This window comes from Sarcophilus harrisii, chromosome 3, assembly GCF_902635505.1.
Source record: "Sarcophilus harrisii chromosome 3, mSarHar1.11, whole genome shotgun sequence".
NCBI lineage: Eukaryota > Metazoa > Chordata > Mammalia > Dasyuromorphia > Dasyuridae > Sarcophilus > Sarcophilus harrisii.
Genome location: NC_045428.1, coordinates 346,076,335 through 346,097,087, shown reverse-complemented (window position 1 = coordinate 346,097,087; position 20,753 = coordinate 346,076,335). Strand labels below are relative to the sequence as shown.

At 31.4% G+C, this 20,753-nt stretch overlaps 1 protein-coding gene across 1 annotated transcript in view; it reads left to right on the top strand.

Moving 5' to 3' along the window:
* Positions 1 to 20,753, top strand: part of LRP1B (LDL receptor related protein 1B) — a 2,378,573-nt gene that overhangs the window by 2,069,399 nt on the left and 288,421 nt on the right. The window contains exons 61-62 of the mRNA XM_031963676.1: positions 12,070 to 12,258; positions 13,226 to 13,374. Coding sequence (XP_031819536.1) covers positions 12,070 to 12,258; positions 13,226 to 13,374 — 338 coding nt within the window. The remainder of the gene's footprint in view (positions 1 to 12,069; positions 12,259 to 13,225; positions 13,375 to 20,753) is intronic.

Here is a 20,753-nt window from a genome sequence, read left to right as displayed (position 1 = left end):
TCATTGAGGCACATCAAAATTATAAGAGGACAAGCAAAAAAACAAAACAAAATATTATTTTTGCTTTCTAGAGATACTCTGAATTAAAGCATTGGTATAATCCTTTTTGTTTTCCTTCCTTCTCTCTTTCCTTCTTGCCATCTTTCCTTTCTTGTTTCCTGTCTTTTCATTTTCCTGTCTGCTTATTGAAATTTTTTATTCATACCATTTCACTGTTTTTTTATGTATTATTTTGTTTTGTTTTAGTATGGTTGTCCACATTCCCATGCAAGTAGTACACACTTCATGGGCTATTTTATGCCAATGGTGTTGATGTTCTGTTGTTTACAATATAATAAAAGTTAATGACAAGAAGCAAAAGACAATTCAGTCACTATAGAAATGTTCCTGAACCAGTAAAATAAATTGAAATTAACTGCCATTTCTGAAGTCTGTTACCTGCAGTTTTAATCATGCCTCACTGTTGTTCCTTGAAAAGAAAATGTTGAATTAAATGATATACATATTAGAAAAGATTAATATTTGATTTTTCAATACCTTCTATACTGATGAGTTTTTTTGAATGGGGGGAGAAGATTAAATTATATTGTAACTTATATTTTGTCTAACTAAACATAGGCATGCAATTACAATCTTAACAAACTTCCAAAAGAAGAATATTCACAGCTAAATATTTACCTTTAGTTAACAATTTAACTAATAATTTGATAAGGAGAAAAATTCTTATTATTTTATCTGATTAACTTTCTGTTCTGAAAGTTAATTGTTTTAAAAGAGAGGCAAAACAATGTAGTATTGAAAGAATGTTGGACTTAGAAAACAGTATTTGCCTCACCACTTTTGAGGTCTTTAACACTAGGCAAGTCTTTTCATCTCTTGACCTTATTTTATTGATTGGTACTTACTACTGTATTGGTTTTTGTGAGGCACCAAAAGTATAATTTATATGAAAGATTTTGTAATGATAACATATACAAATATAGGTTGCTAATAATTTTAAGATCTTATGTATTCAAAAAAACAAGTAATATATGAAAATAGATCTCTACTTCAGAACAATGTTGTAATTTAAGAATCTTCCAATATTACACCAGGCAATCAGGTTTAAAAAATTCATATGTATTAACAGACTAAATGAAAACTAAACATAATTCTAACTAAATAAAGTTCCTAATGTTAGAGAAAAAGCACTGTTTATTAACAAGTGTACAATATATATCATTCTTTACTTCAGTTATTGGCTAATAACTCCATTGTTATGGTAACAGTTTATAGGCATTAGATTTTAAGATGGCCACCTTTAATTTTTATATTCTGTTTCATCAATTCTCATACTGATCAGCAAGATGCTTTATTCAGTTGCTAACTTTTAGAAAGGGGGAATTTTGTCTTTATGAATGCTATAAAAGGACTGACAAAAAAGTTGAATTGTAATAAATACAATAATTCCAGGATACAGGGATTACAGATTGGGAAATGGTGAAAGGAATGAACTGTAGATTGGCATAGTAGTTGCAGGATAACTTCAACCTAAGTAATGTCCTTAATGTAAGGTTCTCACGTATCCTAAGGCAACTATAAGTGTATTTTACTACCCAATATAAAGTGCATTTTGAAAACTGTTGCACATTAGGGCTCATTATTTTAAATTGTAGGCTATTAGTGGCGGACATATAGCCTTTAGGAAAGATGTTGGATGAGTTTGTCTACTAAAATCTGTAATGATTATAGCTTAAACTCTCTGAAATTTTCATTTGAAAATTAGGCACTTCTAGGATATACTTAAGATGAGCACTTTAGTCATTCATTCTTATCAATGTCTCAAAAATGGATATGTTTCTTTGGGAACAAGGTTTCTTATGTGAAAAAAAAATTTCATTTTTAATATAGTTCTATCAAATTAATGGAAAATGTAGGTATGAACAGTGCCATTACCCATTTAGTTTGTTAAATGAATTAAAATAAATAGATTCTTAGCTCTTTAACCTAAAGGGCATTTACTGGTTCATTATCATTAGGCAAAAGACTATATTATCAGAAGACTTTAAAATTTTCATGAATACAAGTCATGGATAGAACTTGAAATTATTTGTAACAGATGTAGTACTTGGAGTATTAATGAATGATTAGAAAGCAAGTTATATAAATATTAACGAAAAATAATTGGAAAATTATTCACAAGGAGCTAATCTGTTGTTTATAGATAACAAAAATCCAATGTATAAAAAATAAAGTTTCATCTTTTCATATCCAATATCTAGCACCATACATCATAACTAACATGTTTAATAAATATTTTAGTAAAAACAATTTTGTAGGGGTAATCCCTAACTGAATAAATGAGAGTTATTATTATTTATAGTATTTTGAAATTTTATAAGTGCTATTTTTCCATATTATCATAATGATATAGATTTAAAACTGGTAGATAAGGAAATTGAGTTTGAGAAAGTTTAAGAGACATGGTCAGTGCTACACAACTAGTAAATATGTGAGACAGATTTGAACTGAAGTCTTCTTGACTCTAACCAATTTTACTTACAAAATAAGATGGTAGTTACATATATAGCAGGTACAAAGGGGTTCCTAGGATTTATAGCTAGAAAGAACTTTAGGAATCTTTTAGAACAACTTATGATTTTGCAGATGGAGAAACTTAATACTAGAATGAACATGACTTGCCCAAAGTCACACATAAAGTAAGAGTAAGAGCTCAGATTCAAAGACAGGTTTTGAATCTCTTTACACTACACAACACTGGCTCAAATGATTGGTTCAAATTGATACAGGGAATTCATAATGAAGGCAAAATGAGAATACAAGCTTCCCAAGTAGTAGTCCAGCAATGCTTGTATTAGACCAGTTGGTGCTTTGAAAGCTTTGAATAATCCATTTTATTTCTTTCTCTAAAATATACTCTAATCTTCTGCCTCTGAATTTTATTAGCTATATAATCTTGGGCAAATCACCGAGCTATTTTGGACTTCAATTTCCTCAAGTGTAAAATGGAAAGGGGAAGTCATAGATTACATGACCTGTGAGATCCTTTCAAACTCTAGGTGTACAATATATGGAACATTGAGCTTGAATCCAAATCTAGCCTCAGGCAAATACTGTGTGATTCTATATAAGTCATTTAATTTCTGTTTGATGCAGTTCCTCAGATGCAAGATGCAATAATAATAGCATAACCCCTAAATTCCCAGGTTGTTGTGAGGATCAAATGAAATAATATTTATAAAGGCTTTAGCATAGTTTCTGGCATATAGTACGTAGTAGATATTTAATAAATGTTCATTGTTTTCCTTCCTTCCAAAATTTAGGATCCTCTGATTTTCTGTGGTGGTGAATTCTGTCACTCCTAAGGTCAAGCTTCTAGTAATGAATCTTTTTCTGTTAGATATGCCTTTAGGGGGAAAAAAATCTGCATTCTACTGGAATAGCTTTCCAGAATCTGGGTCAGGTTGTTATTATAAGGCATCAGCTTATAATTTTAATGGAGAAAATTATTAATTGAATATCAACTGTGTACAAAGTCTTATTGATTTTATATTTTTGTGATATTAACATGATCTATTTATGAAATAAATAAAATATCTTATTTATGAAACTTTTAGAAAAACTTATGATTTTGCAGATGGAGAAACTTAATGCTAGAATGAACATGACTTGCCCAAAGTCCCACATATTTATTATTATTATATTATTATTAATTGGAAGCCCTTTTTATATATAATATTTAATGAATATTTCTATGGCAAAATGACCCCTTCCAATTAGGGCAGGATAGGAGTGATAATGAGAATATGTTGATAATACTGCTATTCAATTCGTGTTTTGTTTTTGTAAATATTTTCATGTATAAATGATTCAGAGAATTATATGGGTTCTAGCATTCCTTCCATTTCTAAATCTATGATCAACCAAACAACTTAAGGACCTACTATGTGTCATACACTGCACTAGGTGCTATGATACAAATACAATGAATTTAATCATTTCTACCTGCAAGGAGCATAAATTCTATTATTCCATGCAATACATGTACTTGGTTGGTACTGAGAACACTTATGGGAATTAGAAGGAATGAAAATGGTGATGGAGCAGGAAAAGCCAACTTACTCTGTACTCCACAGTTCCCATGTCTAATTGTAGAGTCAATACTCAGCATCCCTGTGAAATAGCACAATAGTTTCATAAATACTATAACTGTACATGAACTTCAGGATTCACTCCTCATCATTCTTGTTATACCTAAATCAAGTGAGGCTATATCCTAAGACAGAGAAATGGGAAAAATCTCTTTCTTCATAGGTCCATGCAGTGATAACAGAGTGAGGCTTAAATTTTACTTTTAGGTTAGAAATAGATAGCAAGTTAATCTAAAACAGACTTCTGGTAAAGACAAGAGAACCCAGGCCCTAGGGAACTTGTGTGGCTTAACCATAAGAACTGAAGCCCTTGTTGTAGACTGGAGAAAAAGACCAACACAGACATTTACTTGAAGAAAAAATCAAGAGGAAAAGGAAGGATCAAAGTATGATAAGGAGAAGACCCTAAGTGACCAGGCCAAAGGGACTTCCAAAAAAACAGTGATGAAGGATGAAGAGGAAGCTTTACTACAACTTGGAATCAGTCAGTGGGAAATCCTGAGGGAAAGGCCTAGCTGGTACAGGCTATAGAATAGAATTATTGTATTCTCAATAAAATAATATAATAAAATAAACATTTATTAAGTACTTAATTTGTGCCATTCACTTTGCAAGCCTTTAGCTTCTCACAAGAAATAATTTAATGAAATATAATATATTTGTGCATATACATTTAAAATATATTAAACATAATTTAATGATATATAATAGTTTTTATAAAATATATGTTATAATTTATAGTTAATAAAAACAATAATTTAAGGCATGGTCTCAGGAAGTGATGGAACAAATGTCCCAGAAAGAATTATATGAATAAATGTTAATGAATAAAAGTCATGTCAATGGAAAGATATTAATTATATTTTAGATTCCTCTATTTAATAAATAAGTGCTAAAGAAGCCAATTCCAAAAGTCTAGAAAATGAAGACTCTGACAGGCCAAATTCATGACAAGAGAACTAGAATTAAGGTTATATCAAAGCTTTGAAGAAGTTAGGAAGAATTTCAGAAGGAAGCTAAATGTCTTGTTATTTGGTTCTGACAATAAGGATTAAATTCTAAAGATTTTTGAAACCTACCAGCACTTTCCCTTTTTTCTCTATAATTGTATGTTCCTCCCACCTACCTAAGACATCCCCTTTAAAATAGTCGAGACGTTTGCTATGGTGATTTTTGGGTAAGGCAAATAATTTGAGAAAGAGGTAAGAGAAAACTTTATGAATTTTACTATCTCAGGGCTTTCAGTAATTAGGGGAATATAAAGAACTACAAAAAGTGGTAGTGTTGTAAATCCAAAATATTGATGATACCTATCTGTAGAAGAAGTTGACATTGAAGTGAAATTTCTTCTTGAGAGTGGAGTTCTAAGGGAAGTTGAGTGGTGGAGTAAGGTTTTGCACCAATCTTAGATTCTAGTTCTCTAACATTCTCATTACCAATCATAACAAAAGGTTTAATGTACTTTTTAAAATAGTATTTAAAGGAAGCCAGGTTGTCTCTTTGATAGAAACTCCTCAATTCTGGAATAATTATTAAACTAGTCCAAAGTTAAAAATAAATATTGATGATTGAGCAAATAATATTTTTGTCTTTGTAGGGAAAAAAATGGACTGCTCTCTGTAATTAAATGGCATTGAAACTCACCAAAAACATACTTATTGAGTGGCTACTATATGAAATGCCTTGTGCTAGATACTGGCAATTAGAAAAAATACAGGATATTTTCTTGCTCTTAAGGACATTATGGTATATTTGGAAGGAAAAAGATAGAGCCTCACTCCACTAGGAGGTATTAGATCTATGACAAATAATTGATGTTAACAAAAAGGTGTTTTTTTTTTAGCACATAGAAACAGCAGGATTGGTGATTATTATTGGAGGCTTCTTAGGAGATTTGGGATATTAATTGGTCTTGGACAAATGAATTACAATGTGAGCAGGGTGGATACAGTCTAAGTGAATGATAGAATTAGTAGATGTAAGAAAAACATTCTTTGGTCAAGAATAATTATGTCCACATAATTTATTCTTTGGATCAATGAGAAATAAATTTGCAAAGAAAACTTGAGTCCAGAATTAGTAATACCAGATTATTGAATAAATAAATGAAATAGCATTTATGACATGTTTATTACATGCCAAGTACTGTGTTAAGAACTGGGCATACAAATCAAAAAGTGAGATGATCTCAGTCTTCAAGAAGCTTATATCCTATTAGGGTTAGATACTCATTTAGAGATCATGGCCAGAAAAGAGTGTATATGGGAAATCATAACAATGTGAAGTTGTTCAGTGACTAATTAATAAGTCTTTTCAAGGGAAAATTGTAATAATAATTTGCTTCCTCAACCTGGAACAAGGGATGGAAAGTTTTCATTGGATAAAATGTGGTGGCAGGGAAGGTGGCAATAAGTTGGGAGTGGATGAGTTGGTGGTGGATACAAATTTCTATTTTATTTTTGAATTAGGGAGGTTGTATTTTATGCTGTCTGCAATAGGGAGTGATTTAAAACAAGTCAGAGGTGTTTTGATATTTTGGAAAGATTAAGCTGGCATCATATGTATTAAAAGATTAAGAATTAAAAGATGGACCAAACACAATGAGAATATTTTAAAAGGGCTCTCAGTACAGCTGTGCAATGATGGTACAATATACAATGATGGATCATATTAGGAATATAAAGAAACATCGGACATACTTTATAAAGGAAATTGACGTGATTGAATTCCAGGTCAAAATATTTTTAAAGTACTCTTTTAAAAAGCCATGAAGTAACTACAGAGTAGTTCACTGAAGATTCTTCATTTAAAAAAAAGTCATCTCTCTCACCACGATTCAATTCATAATTAAATTTTTGATAGAGAAAAATACAAAGAATTTTACATTCTCAGAGGCTAAAGAAAAGAAGATATACCTTAATACTGACAAGAGAACAGGAAAAAACCACTATAGAATTCCAAATTTAGGGTATGTTCTTTCATAGCTAGTGAAATTTCTTAATTTAAGATTTTTATAAAGACTCATAATTTAGCTCATGAAAATATTTCAAAAGTTTCTATCATTATGTTAATGAATCTCCAGGGAGAGTTGGATATAGAATAATTGTCCAAAAGGATGTGTGAGGCCTTAAAATAGATATGGGAGAAAGCCTAAAAGGAAAAAAGGATTGAGCACCTAAATCTAAACTGTAAAACCACTGGGCAAAACTTCATTACTGCCTATAAGCAAATATAATTGCTTCTCTGTCAGATATGCATGAAATTTTTATCTTAATAATCAATAATTATTGTGTATTTGACCTATTTTATAGTGTGTTCAAATTAGACCAGCCTAAAATATAAAATTATAACACACTTGAATGCTATGACTGAACATTGAATAAAAACCGAATAATCAATAGAATTAATAATTGGGGGTCTCTGACTTTGAGGAGACATTGGGACTAAAATATAATCTTAGTTGTCTTTTCTTCCTAATACTGTATCTTCTTACGGAAAGGAAAACTCCAAAAGAGATTTAAGTAGGCACAAAAGAGTCTCCTTTTACCTCAAGTTTTTGTGGTTTTCCTGATTATTGGGATTTATTTTGGGGGGATGTGTGTGGAAGTTCTTACAATTATTTTTCACAGTTCTTTAATAATTAGTCAGCTTATGTTCCACATTTTACTTTTGGAAAGCGGAGATATCATGTTTTTGCCATTATTCTGTCTTTTTTTTCTAAGATCCACTGAAATTCAGCATTTGTGAGGTCTCTTGGTGTTCGCTGCATATCTCCCACTCAAACTCTCACTTTCCTTCTGTATTTCTTTTTGCTGCCTCCCACTGCCTAGCAAATTAATTTTTTCAACATAATTGCCCAAATTCTAACTTTTCACACTGCTACACTTCATTAGAAAAAAGAAGTTCTTTCCCATGGATCTTTTTCAGCGACTCCCAAAGGCAAAAGTCATTTGTCATACTCCACATCAGACTGTTTCCCTGAACATTGGTCTTCCAAGGAGAGATCCTGGTACATGGGCATATGATTTTTTAGCTAAGGATAATTTCTGATTGATTTAAAGCATCCTAAGATTCATTTCTGCTATAGATAGAATTCATATCTGGTAGATTGATGAATAAATAAACATATAGTGTTTATTTATAATTATTTAACAGTTACTCCATAGAGTCCTAAGAAAATAGATAGATAGATCACCTCCATTGTGAGAATTGGCAATCTAGAAAGAGAGAAACAAGAAATAAAGCATGCAGTGATTTCTTTTATTAAGCTGGTTTGAGCTCAAGCCAAAATAAAAATTAACTACTATTTTTTCCCAAACCCTTTCATCCTCATTTTCAATTCTACTAATTAAATTCCAAGCAACACCTTGGATACCTCTTTTGTTTGAGTTTGCATATTGTTTGATATATATAACTTTTAGATGTAAATTTGCAGTGATTCTTAACTCAAATTTGCATCTGATTTTGTCTTTCTCCTGGAAGAAATGATTTTCTGGCTAGTACTTATGTTTGATACCATTGAATAAGCCAGAATTTATACAAAATGGAAAGTAAGCAGGGAAGCAGTTTGAAAAACTGCTCAAGACAAGTCTACTCTTCATTGCCAATATAAAATAATGAATTGAGTCAAGCAAATGGTCACTTATTAGCAACTTAGCTTATTCTTTTAATTCTTTTCTAAGATGTTGAACCTATACAGGAGATATGTACATCAAGGAGCTATCTTTAAGTTAAACATGGATTTCTCCTGAGAACAAAAAGTTCATTGTGAATGAAAAATTCCAGTGAGTTTCTTATATGAGAGACAGTGAAAAGAAATGAAACAAGTAAAGACAAAAACAAGTAACATGGATACTGGCAATGATGTTTACTTGTCATATAACCTTGCTAAGCTATTGGATGAGGGCACCAGGTGATGCACTAGAGTAGCAGACCTGGTCCGAAAGACTGACCTCCCTGACTTCATATCTGGCCTGAAACACCTATTGTATGAGCCTAGGCAAATCACTTAAGCCTGTTTGTCTCCATTTCCTTACTTATAAAATGAAATGGAGAAGGAAAACTCACTTTTTCTGTACCTTTGCCAAGAAAATCCCAAATGAGCTCACGAAGAGTCTGAATAAATATATGACTTAGTGAAGATAAGAATACAATCAGAGCACTTAGACAGATATACAGCAAAGATACAGATACTAAATTGGAAGACTTTGGCATAAAGAAGAGGTGATATTTGACCTGGGTGGATCAGATTCAAGAAGCTTTAGAACATTTAAAGAAAGGTGAAGTTAGGAAAATGTTTTTGTGTCCAACTCTTCATGACTCCATTTGGGTTTTTTTGTTTTTTCTTTTAGCAGAGTGGTTTGCCGTTTCCTTCTCCAACTCATTTTATAGATGAAGAAACTGAGACAATAGGGTGAAGTCACTTGCCTAGGGTAACATAGCTAGTAGTTAGCTGAGGTCAGGTTTGAACTCAGGTCTTCCTGTCTTTGGATCTGTCACTCTATCCACTGTGCCACCTTGCTTGTGGTCTATTACATCAATTGAAAGAGAATAGTATGAAATAAGGGATGGAGAAGTGTATATGTGGGAAGAAAGGGTGCTTCAGGTTGTACAGGCATTACATATGTTGTATATAAGGCTTATTTATTTATTATTTTATTATCCAAACTTATTTATTATCCAAAATAATTTCATTGATTGTTTTTAAATAGCCTGTCAAATCACTTGCAATAGTTTATGATAACATTTCTTGGTAAATTGTCATCTTGATTTCTCTTTTTTATAGTTAAAAATTGTTCTTTTTCATAATTTCAAAATGTTACCTAATAAAAATTCTTGCAACTTTTCTCATTTTGTTTGCGAAGAAGCCTAATTCCAGGTATGAGATAACTTTTAGCTTGATTGAATAGTCAAAAGTAATAGATGACATGAAAGCCTAAGGATATCAGGCCTGGCACATCTCTGGCCTGACATGGAGACAAGAAAAATTGGTTTACTCTCTGCCTCTGACATGTAAAGGCTATATAACCATGGACAAGAATTTCCAGAATCCCCAGACAATGTAAATGATTGTTAATTGCTGATCTGATTCAACAGTGAATTTCCATAGCAATGTCCAAATTTCCATCCCAGAACAAAATCACAGAACCATTTACCAAACATCAGATCCACCCACCCCTAGTCCTAAATCATTCCACAGATTTGAGCCTCCTTTTAAGTCATAGTCCCTACAACTTTTCTACATTTTAAAAAATTCAAACATAAGGTCCTATTTATACTATGATACATTCTATTAAAGTTTGTTAGATTTACCCTTAGGGATATTGAAAGTACAAAACTAGATATTTTCTATTTGTTTTTTAATCCCCAACATGAACACTACCTGTTTTGTAATACCACTTTTCTTCCCCACCCCTGTGAGTTCTGATTGGGCCCTACATGATTAATGATAACCATAAGCTACCTAACACAAATTCTCTAATCAACTCTAACTCATCTCAATGAAAATCATAAATAATCAGATTTGTAAATGCCTATTCCTCAGTTGACAATGTAAATCCTCCGAGTAATTTTCCCCCAAAGGCTGGGAGACTCCCTAGCAATCATGAGTATGTTATATATGAAATTTTGACAGTCCTTAAAATATTATACAGTGAGGAATATGCTACCATTTTATTGTACAGTCATTAAAATATAAATAATGGAAATGAATAATTCTAAAATAGGATTTTTTTTCCTTACCAGATACATTTATGTTTAAACTGTACTTACCTTTGGTTCACAATCCAAACATTTTTTTTTCCTTTTGCTTATTTCAACAATTGTTTCATGCTCATGTAAATTACTGGTTAAAAATTTAGTTTATCATAGATTTAGAATTTATTTTCTAAATTTTAATTTCCTAAAGGAAGATTGAATAAATATCTACCACCCCATGAATAGTATTAAATTTGATTACTGTGAGGTTTTACTAGAAACAAAATGTATTTTTTCTTAAAAAAAAAATTTACAAACAGAAACCTCTTAGGATATCTATGCAATATTGAGGTCTTTAATATCAACCACCCCCTTCAAGCATCATTTTGTTGCTTTACAATCTATCTTCAGGAACTGAAAGAAAATTCCAAACTCAAACTTTTTGTTTAAAATGGTTTTCATAAGTATTTTTTTCCTCAGCCTAAGGAGGCATGGAATATAGCTTATTTTCCCAATATGGCATTGTGTTAGATATATTCCTAATCTAACACTATTAACAGAAATTTGAATGAACATAATTATAATTATTATTCAAGAAATTCCATTTTGCTCTAGGTAGTATATAACTAGGACCTGGTATTATGATATTTATTATAAAATAATGTGGTTTTTTGTTGTTGTTGCTTTTGTTGTTTGTTTTTCAGTTTATTTTACCAAAAATACTTTATGAAAAAATTATGGTTAATTGATACAGTAACATCAAAGTCATTGTATCCTTCAAGATGTAAACTTGACTGTCAAGTAGACGTTCCATCCTTGACAATTTAAAAACTTTGTTTTCTTTAAAATGTAAAAAACTCCCATTTTGACTTTTAGCCTATAGTTTGCTATAATTGCATGTATAAGTGGATACTGTTTAATGTTAAGGATTCCTTTTAAATGTTATTTGTTTAGTATACAGAAGCAGTTAGCTAGTTAACAAGAGTTCATTCATTTTTTTCCTTAGTAGTTGGAGGAGTTAAGTCTAAGCAAACAAATATCATGTGCCCAAACCTGCATTCTCTTAACTGGTAATAAAGAATCCTGCAGGCTTGACGGGTTGTCATGGCAATTATTCACATGAAGTTATGTAGCAGTTGTATCTATCAGCCCATGCAGTATTGAATATTTTAACTGGCAGTCTTCCAAGACCCAACATTAATCTTACCATCTCCTATTACAGTCCCTAATCAAGATATTCCAGGGGTGATTGCACTAACATTGTTTGAAGACTACATCTACTGGACTGACGGGAAAACCAAGTCACTCAGCCGTGCCCATAAAACCTCGGGAGCAGACAGACTATCCCTGATTAACTCATGGCATACCATAACAGATATCCAGGTGTATCATTCTTATAGACAACCTGATGGTAATTATTCTTTCCATGCTTTTCATAAATGCATCAACACTTTCCACTTACATCTCATTTCTGATTCTGCCAAAGGTTAAGTATGGAGTTTTTAGCAATGATAACCATAGTTTCCATTATTTAGGCCTTTTATGAGTTAATTCAGTTTGTACTAAGTAGGAATATTAGGAAATCCTTCAAAGAAATTAATGATATTTTAAATACCTATTGGACTATTAAAATATTATTTTCAAAGTCAAGGCAGCCAAAGGAAATGAGAGTATACTTCAGAAGTCCAATTATACTAACAAATAGAATTTTCATAAATTGTCTGAATTAATAGTATTTAAGAAAATCTAGACCTAACAATCAAAGCAAAGTTGTTTAACAAGGACTTGTTAGATATAAAGGACTGTCCTAGACATTGAAATTCACACACACACATACACGTATACACCTATACCTGAAACAATACCTATCTTCAGTAAAATTACATTTTATTAGGGAATATGAATCACCAAGTACTGATTTAATCTTATGACAATTACTGGCCGTTAACAGCCATTACATTAAGGCTCTACTTATATAAAATTAGCATTTCATCTATCTATTTAAGAAAATTAACTATAGTTGTATAAAAAATAAGTGATACACTATTTATGTTTTTATTTTTATTTTGCCATCATATTTAGAAAGATACAAAAATCTTCATTCCAAATGCTTATATAAATTGCAGAAGGTAGATTCTTCTGCTTTACATATTGTAAATACTCTAGTGTAGAAGTGCTATCTTTGAAGCCTTTTCATTTTAAAATCAAATGTCATTTTTGCTTAGTATGCTGCTTTTTTAAAAGTTAAATTAGATTATTAGTCCTACTGAGGTGCTAGCTCTTGATTACCAGATTCCTAGAAATATTTGTGGGCCACATGCCAATTTTCCAAGTCTTCAATACTAAATCATTCTGTATTTTTTTTCATTTGCCTGCAGTTGCTAAACATGTCTGTATGCTAAACAATGGAGGATGTAGTCATCTATGTCTCTTAGCCCCTGGCAGAACACACACCTGTGCGTGCCCTACAAACTTTTACCTTGCAGCTGATAATAAGACCTGCCTCTCAAACTGTACAGCCAGCCAGGTAAGTAGAAGATTGAGAAGTTTCTCCATGGGATATAGTAGTAAATTCGTAACTTCCCTTTCTTTACCTATTTTGGGAGACAGAAACCACACACACATACACCCACACAGAGAAAGAGAGACAGAAACAGAGAGAGTGACAAAGAAAGAGAGAGACAGAGAGAGATAAAGGGTGGGAAATAGAGGGAGCAAAGAAAAAAAGAAGGGAGAAAGGGAAAGAAAGAAGGGAAAAAAGAAAGAAAGGAAAGAAGAAAGGAAGGAAGGAAGGAAGGAAGGAAGGAAGGAAGGAAGGAAGGAAGGAAGGAAGGAAGGAAGGATGAAAAAAGAAAGAAAAAAAGGAAGAAAGGAAGGAAGGAAGGAATGAAAAAAGAAAGGAAGAAAGAAAAAGGGAAGGAAGGAAAGAAAAAGGGAAGGAAGGAAGAAAAGAAAAAGGGAAGGAAAGGAGAAAGGAATGAAGGAAGGAAGGAAGCTATTCTGCTAAGTGTGGAAATAATTACTATTCAAAAATCAAACTAAAAGATGGTGACTGGAAAGATATAAGTTGAGAGTGGTGAGCAAAGCTTGGACTTTCCTCTCATTGCAATTAGCACAAAAATGAAATAATATACACACTCAGTTGGGTATAAAAATCTACCTTCTCTGTAGTAAAATTGGAGGAAAAAATGTTAAAAGAAGTGGGAGGAAGGGATTCATAGAAGTGACATCAGATTGGAGGAGGCTATGGTAAGATGCAAAACTCTGAGGAGGAGGAACAGTATGAAAGCAGGGAGAAAGCTAAACAGGCAAGGGATAGGAGGGAGTATTCATAACTGTGAATGTGAATGGGATAAATTTACCCATAAAATGGAAGTAGATATCAGAGATTAAAAACCAGAATCTTACAACGTGGTATTCACAAGACACACATTTGAAGCAGAGAGAAATACACAGAATCAAGGCAAGGAGTTGGAGCATAATCTATTAAGCATTAGCTAAAATTTAAAAACAATGACTAGAGATATAAATCATGATCTCTGACAAAGACAAAGCAAAAACAAATGTGATTGAGAGATAAGAACAGAAACTATGTCTTGCTAAAAAATTATAGCAGACAATGAAGTAATATCATACTATACATACATGAACTAAATGGTATCCAAATTTCAAGAGGAAAATTATACTAGTGCAGGACTTCAATCTAGCAAAAATAAATAAACAAGAAAGAAGTTTAAAAGTGAATAGAATTTTTGGAAAAATTAAATATGATAAAAATCTAAAAATTGAATGAAAATGCAATTTTCTCACACGACACATACACAAAAATTATCATAATCCTATGTCACCTCACAGTCAAATACAGAAAAGAAGAAATTGTAAATTCATTTTTTTCACATCCTAATGTAATAAAATTGTATTCAATGAGGTGTCATGAATAGATTGAAAATTATTGGAAATTAACAATTTAATTCTCAATAATGCAGTTGGTCAAATAACAAATCATAGAAACAGTACTTTCACTAAAGAGAATGACAACAATGAGACAACATATCAAAATGTATGGCATGCAACCAAAGCAATACTTAGGAAGACATGCATATTCCTTAATGCTTATATCAGTACAATAAAGAAATAGCAGATCAATCATTTGCACATGAAATTAAAAAATAGAAAAAGAGCAAATTTAAAATGCCCAGGTAAACACCAAATTAGAAATCCTGAAAAAACAAAGGAGAGATTAATGAAATGGACATAAGAAAACCATAAGCCTGATAAATAAAACTACATGTAAATTTTATGAAAAAAATTAACCATTGGTCAATTTGATTATTTTTTTAAAAAGGAAAAAAAGAAAACCAAATTATCAGTATCAAAAATGAAAACTGTGAATTCACCACTGATGAAGAGAAAATAAAAGCAATAGTTGGAGTTATTCTGCTCAATTATGTGGCAACAAAGCAGAAGACCTAAGTGAAAGAGATGAATATTTACAAAAATTATAAATTTCTAAGATTAACAAAAAAGGAAATAAAATTATTACGTAACTTCATCTTAGAAAAAGAAATTAATAAGCCATCAAGGAATATTTAAGAAAAAATCTCCAAGGTCTAGTGATTACACAAGTAAATTATACCAAACATTTTAAAGACTAATTAATTATAGTACTGTATAAAACCATTTGAAAAAATAGCTGAAGTGTCAACAAATTCCTTTTATGATGCAAAATTGGTATGAATAACTAAAGCAGCAAGAGCAAATATAGAGAAAGTAAACTATAAAGCAATTTCTCCCAATAAATATTGATAAAAACATTTTAAATAAAATATTAGTAAAGAGATTAGAACAATTTGGAACTATGCCCAAATTAGAATGCATACCTTTCTATCTAATGACTAGATCTGTATCTCAAAGAAATAAAAGGAAGTAATAATGACCTATTTGTACAAAAATATTTATAGCAATTCTTTTTTGTGGTGGAAAAAAAATGGAAATTGAGGGAATGTACATCAGCTGGAGAAAGGTTCCCACTAAGTTGTGGCATATGATTGTAATGAAATATATAAAAAATATAAGTACTATAAGAAATAATAAGCAGGAATATTTTGGAAAGACCAGAAACATTTGCATGAACTGATGCAAAGTGAAGTAATTAGAGCCAGGAGAACTTTGTATAAGTAACAGAAACATTTACAACAATCAACTCTGAATTACTTATACACAGCAATACAGTGATCCAAGACAGTTCCAAAGGATTCATAATGAAAAATGGTATCTATCTCTAGAAAAAGAACTGATGGAGTCTGAATGCATATTGAAGCATATGATTTTTTGCTTTACTTTTTTGGGGAGTGGGGGGTTGATTTGTGTTGTCTTTTACATGACTAAAATGTAAATATGGTTTGCATTATTGCATATGTAACGTAATATAAAATTGCTTACTATCTCAGGAAGGAGAGAAGGAAGGGAAAGAAGAGAATCTGGAACTCAAAACTTAAAAGGAAGTTAAAAATTGTTTTTTCAAGTAATTATATATGGAAAAATATGATAAAATAATAGAAAAATAATGGAATATTATTTACAAAGGAAAGAAAACAATCACTACCACCTCAACTGAATTTTATCAAAACACAATAATTCTTATACATAAGATAAGTCTTAGTCCCCCTAGTACAAAATACAGTAAAAATCCATTTTATTGGAAATATGGTTCAAATAAAAATGAAAATGTGCACATTTTTTACATCATGAATATACTTCTTGTCATTTCTAGTTAATATAGATTCATTTCTTGCTCATTTACCATTAACTCAGAAATAAAATTGAATCATTTCACTTTTTTAGTCTATATTATGCTTTGTGTGGTACTTTGTCTAAGTGATTTCTCACTAAAGATTGTAGACATTTCCCTGAGGTGTGTACATGGACAACTTAGATGTATCTTTTCTGCAAGACCATGTCTTCTTATGAGGAAGCTGATGATGGCTTTACCACCTATTCCACTTTGATCTTATTTCTGGCAACATTTTGGTTGACCTCTTCAACTCAGCATCACATTTTCTCCTCAGATCCCTTGAAACCTTCCCCTACTGTCACTTCTATTTTGTTAAACCTGATCCTGTAATAAAACCCTATAGATCTCCTCTATTCCCACTTTGTAGTTGCTAAACAGAGATAAAGAAGACATGCAATTGTGTGAACTAAATTTAATATTAACTTTTTGTTAAGCATTCTTAGTTACTCATTAACTACAATAAGGCAATCCTTTTTCCATCATTAATTGATTTTCTATTTCATTCCCTCAGTGGTTTTTCCAACTTTTTCTTCTTTCCTTAAGTTCCTCCCCACCATCTCTTCTCACAAAGCATCTTACCTCACAAAACAGAGAAAAGAGAGTTTTTTTGTGTTTTCTCTCATAATTTCTAATGTTATATTTCTCTCTCTCTTACTTAATTATTTTATCCAATAAATAGTTGACCCTTTTCTCCACTAAGCCAAGTCCCTTCGTTTATAATTTTGATGTTCTCCTCTTCTATCTTCTCCAGAAAAATGCCAACAATATTCTCCCTCCTAATCTTCAGTCTCTCACTATCTCCTGATTCCTTCTTATTGCTTACAATGTGCCCAAATTTCCCATAATCTGAAAAAAATACTTTTCTAGATCTTACTGTACCTTCAATTTATCATTTTATATAGATTTTACTGTTCCTTCAAGTTATCCTTCTATACGTCTCTTCTCTTTCTTAGCCAAAGTCCAAGAAAAAATTATTTATAGTTATTGCCTTCCCTCTTTTAATTTCCTTTTTCTTTGCAGTCTGGTTTCCTACTTCATCAAGCAAATAAAACTGTTTTCTAAAGTCACTAAGGTCTCTATTATTGTCATATTTCCTCAATCTTCATTCTTTTTGATGTCTTTGCAGCATTTAGCTTTGTTGACTATTCTTTCCTCCACTATATGCTCCCTCTATATTTTCATGAAATTATTTCTTGACTTTTCTCCTCTGTGTGTGATGACTAATTCTTGTTATCCTTTGCTGCCTTTCCATCAAAATTATCGCCGCTACTATGTTTTACCCAATCCTTTGTCCTCCTTGCCTAGAATATATCTCTTCTTCTCTGCTTCTACAGTCCCTAACTTCCTTCATGTCTCAACTCAGGTGCCATTTTCTATGTGAAATGTTTTCTGACTGTTTCAACTGATAATGCTTTCCTACCAACTTACCTTGTTTCTTTTTTATATAACATATGCCTATATGAATGTACAAATTGTCTTTTCCTTACTAGTTTATAGGGTTTTCAAGAGCTGGGATTATTTCACAATTGTCTTTGTATTCACTTTTCCTTGTCCAGTGCCTAGCATGTGGTAAGTTCTAAATAAATACCAGTGGATCAATTAACTTGCCCTGTATGACAGATACTAGAACCTCTGTCCTCTTAGCAGTTTAGATTCCACAAGAATATGCAATTCAAAATTAAAGGGATTCTTTTCTCCATCTCTGAATAAATTGTTTAGTTATTTTTGTTATCCATCTGCTACATATGACTAGCCCACTAAGAGTTTGTGGATATTTGACTCTCATTGTTTCCTGATAAATCTTTCTTTTTTTAAATAGTATTTTATTTTTTCCCCTAAATGCATCTCAATGCAATTTTTATCATTTCTTCTTACAAAATTTTGAGTTCCAAATTTTTCTTTCTCCCTTCATCCCTCTTTTCTTCTGAAAATGGTAGGCAATTTGATATAGGTTATACATGTGCCATCATGACATCCATATTAGTCACAGTTGTAAAAGAAGAAAAAACAGATCAATACAAGAAAAAAAAACTGAATAAAGAAAATGAAAAAAAAATGTCCATCAGTTCTTTATCTGGGTGTGAATAGCATTGTCCTTCATGAGTCATTTGTATTTGTCTTAACCTCAGAAGCCTTCAACCAATGATTTAGAAAAAAAAATAGTAAGAATTCTAGCAAAAAATAATTACTAGCATTTAACATCTTTATGGATTATGATTTCATCCCACTGATGTAGATCATAGCTACAAAGCAGATTTTTTTTTTGTTCATCGTAGGTTAAAAGTGAAAATGATTTCATAGCAATATTTTTTTTGTAATGAATTTACCTGAATCTTGCAGCAGAGGCCGAGTCTTGGACAGTAGACAATTAGTCTGTTATCAAGCATTTATGCAAAGCATTTCTAACTTAGTAGGATCTACCAAACCTTGCAATCTGTTACCTTAGCACCTGAGGATATCCTACAGTGAGGCACAAGAGAAGGGCTTTAGTGATATGGGAAAGACAGATGGATTTGAACATAATCCCTGATTTCAGATATCAGATCTACTGTTTACAACTTATATACCACTGAGCCAGTCACTTAACTTTTATGGACTTTCAACTCTTCCAACTCTAAACTGAGAATTTGGAGTAAGATGGAATGCAGGATCCCTTCTAGTTCTAAATCTACTGTACTGTGATCCTAATAATTATACTAATAATTTAATAATATTTAGATATGATAATGTGGCATGATTTCCTATACCACTGGGCATTAGTGAACTTTACAGCAATATTTGTATCATAAACTAAGGTAACCAAACAAAAGCAAGTAGTAAAATCCAAAATGCTTTATCATACTGAAATATTGTTTTACCTTATAAGCCATAGCTAAGTATAGTGAAAGGTTAATTATGGCCTAAAAGGAGAGTAAATCTTATATAAACAAATGCATGAGATAAGCTATGGCAATATCAGAAATCAGGTTGGCTATGTTTTTTAAATCAATTCAAGTTTGATCAAAACATAAATAACTGATTGATTAAAAAAAACCAACACATTGCAATGTGTAAACCCAGTTCATAAGAGTCAGTTATGTTTCATTGCTTAAGAAAGAGTAATTAAAGGCAAAACAAAAACATTATCTTCACCAATAATTACTATGTTTTAGAAACACTACAAAAATGGATAGAATTGGTATACTTTATAACCTAGTTGATAAAACTCTGTTTCTCAAGAAAATTATATACTGATGTTTGCCATTTATATTCTTCTGGATCATAAATTTGAGACCGATTTAAAATAAAACAAAGGAAAAAACTTCAACCTCACTGGACTACCTATATGACTCTCTCATTACCAGCTTTGTTCTTTTACTTTCAAGCATGATATTTTGAAAGTGTCATTGTTTGTTTGTTTATTTGGGGTTTTGGGGGGGCGAAGGTTGACCCCATAAGTCATTTAATTTGTGGGATAGTCAGTCAATCTGATTATTGATAGTTTATTGTGATTGATTATTATGAAATGATAAAGATAGAAATCAAGACAAGTTTTATTCTTACTCCATTGTCTAAATGTTGGAAAGAAGCCAGTACATGGAAACACAATTTTAAGTAAAGTAGATTTTAATTTAAAGCAAACAATGAATCACACACAAATTATAAACTACTTTCATGAATTGTAATACATTTTTGATAGACAGTTGTGTTTTATCTTGTAAAACATGGGGTTTTTGTCATTCAGAGATTATTTCAACCAATGACATCATACAAATGATAGTAGGGTAATTCTATAAAATCTATGAGCTATATATAGCTCACAAATCAGACTTTATTATATTCATATTCATTCTACTGGGAGTTAAAATGCATGAGACCCAAGTGGAGATAAAGAGGAACTTTCTTCTGAGATTCAAAGGAAAATCCCTGTAACACTAACCTTTTCAAAAGTAAATGGCTTTTCTTTTTTGAAAGTTACCTAGTGATGATTTAAATGAACACTTCTACTAAAGCAGAGTACATAATGGGATTTTGTGTCCCTTATTCTTATGCTAGTGTTAGGATGAATTTCCTTTAGTAATTACTTTATAGTCCTCACTTCTTGTGGGTGATAAGAATGTAATCCTTAATTT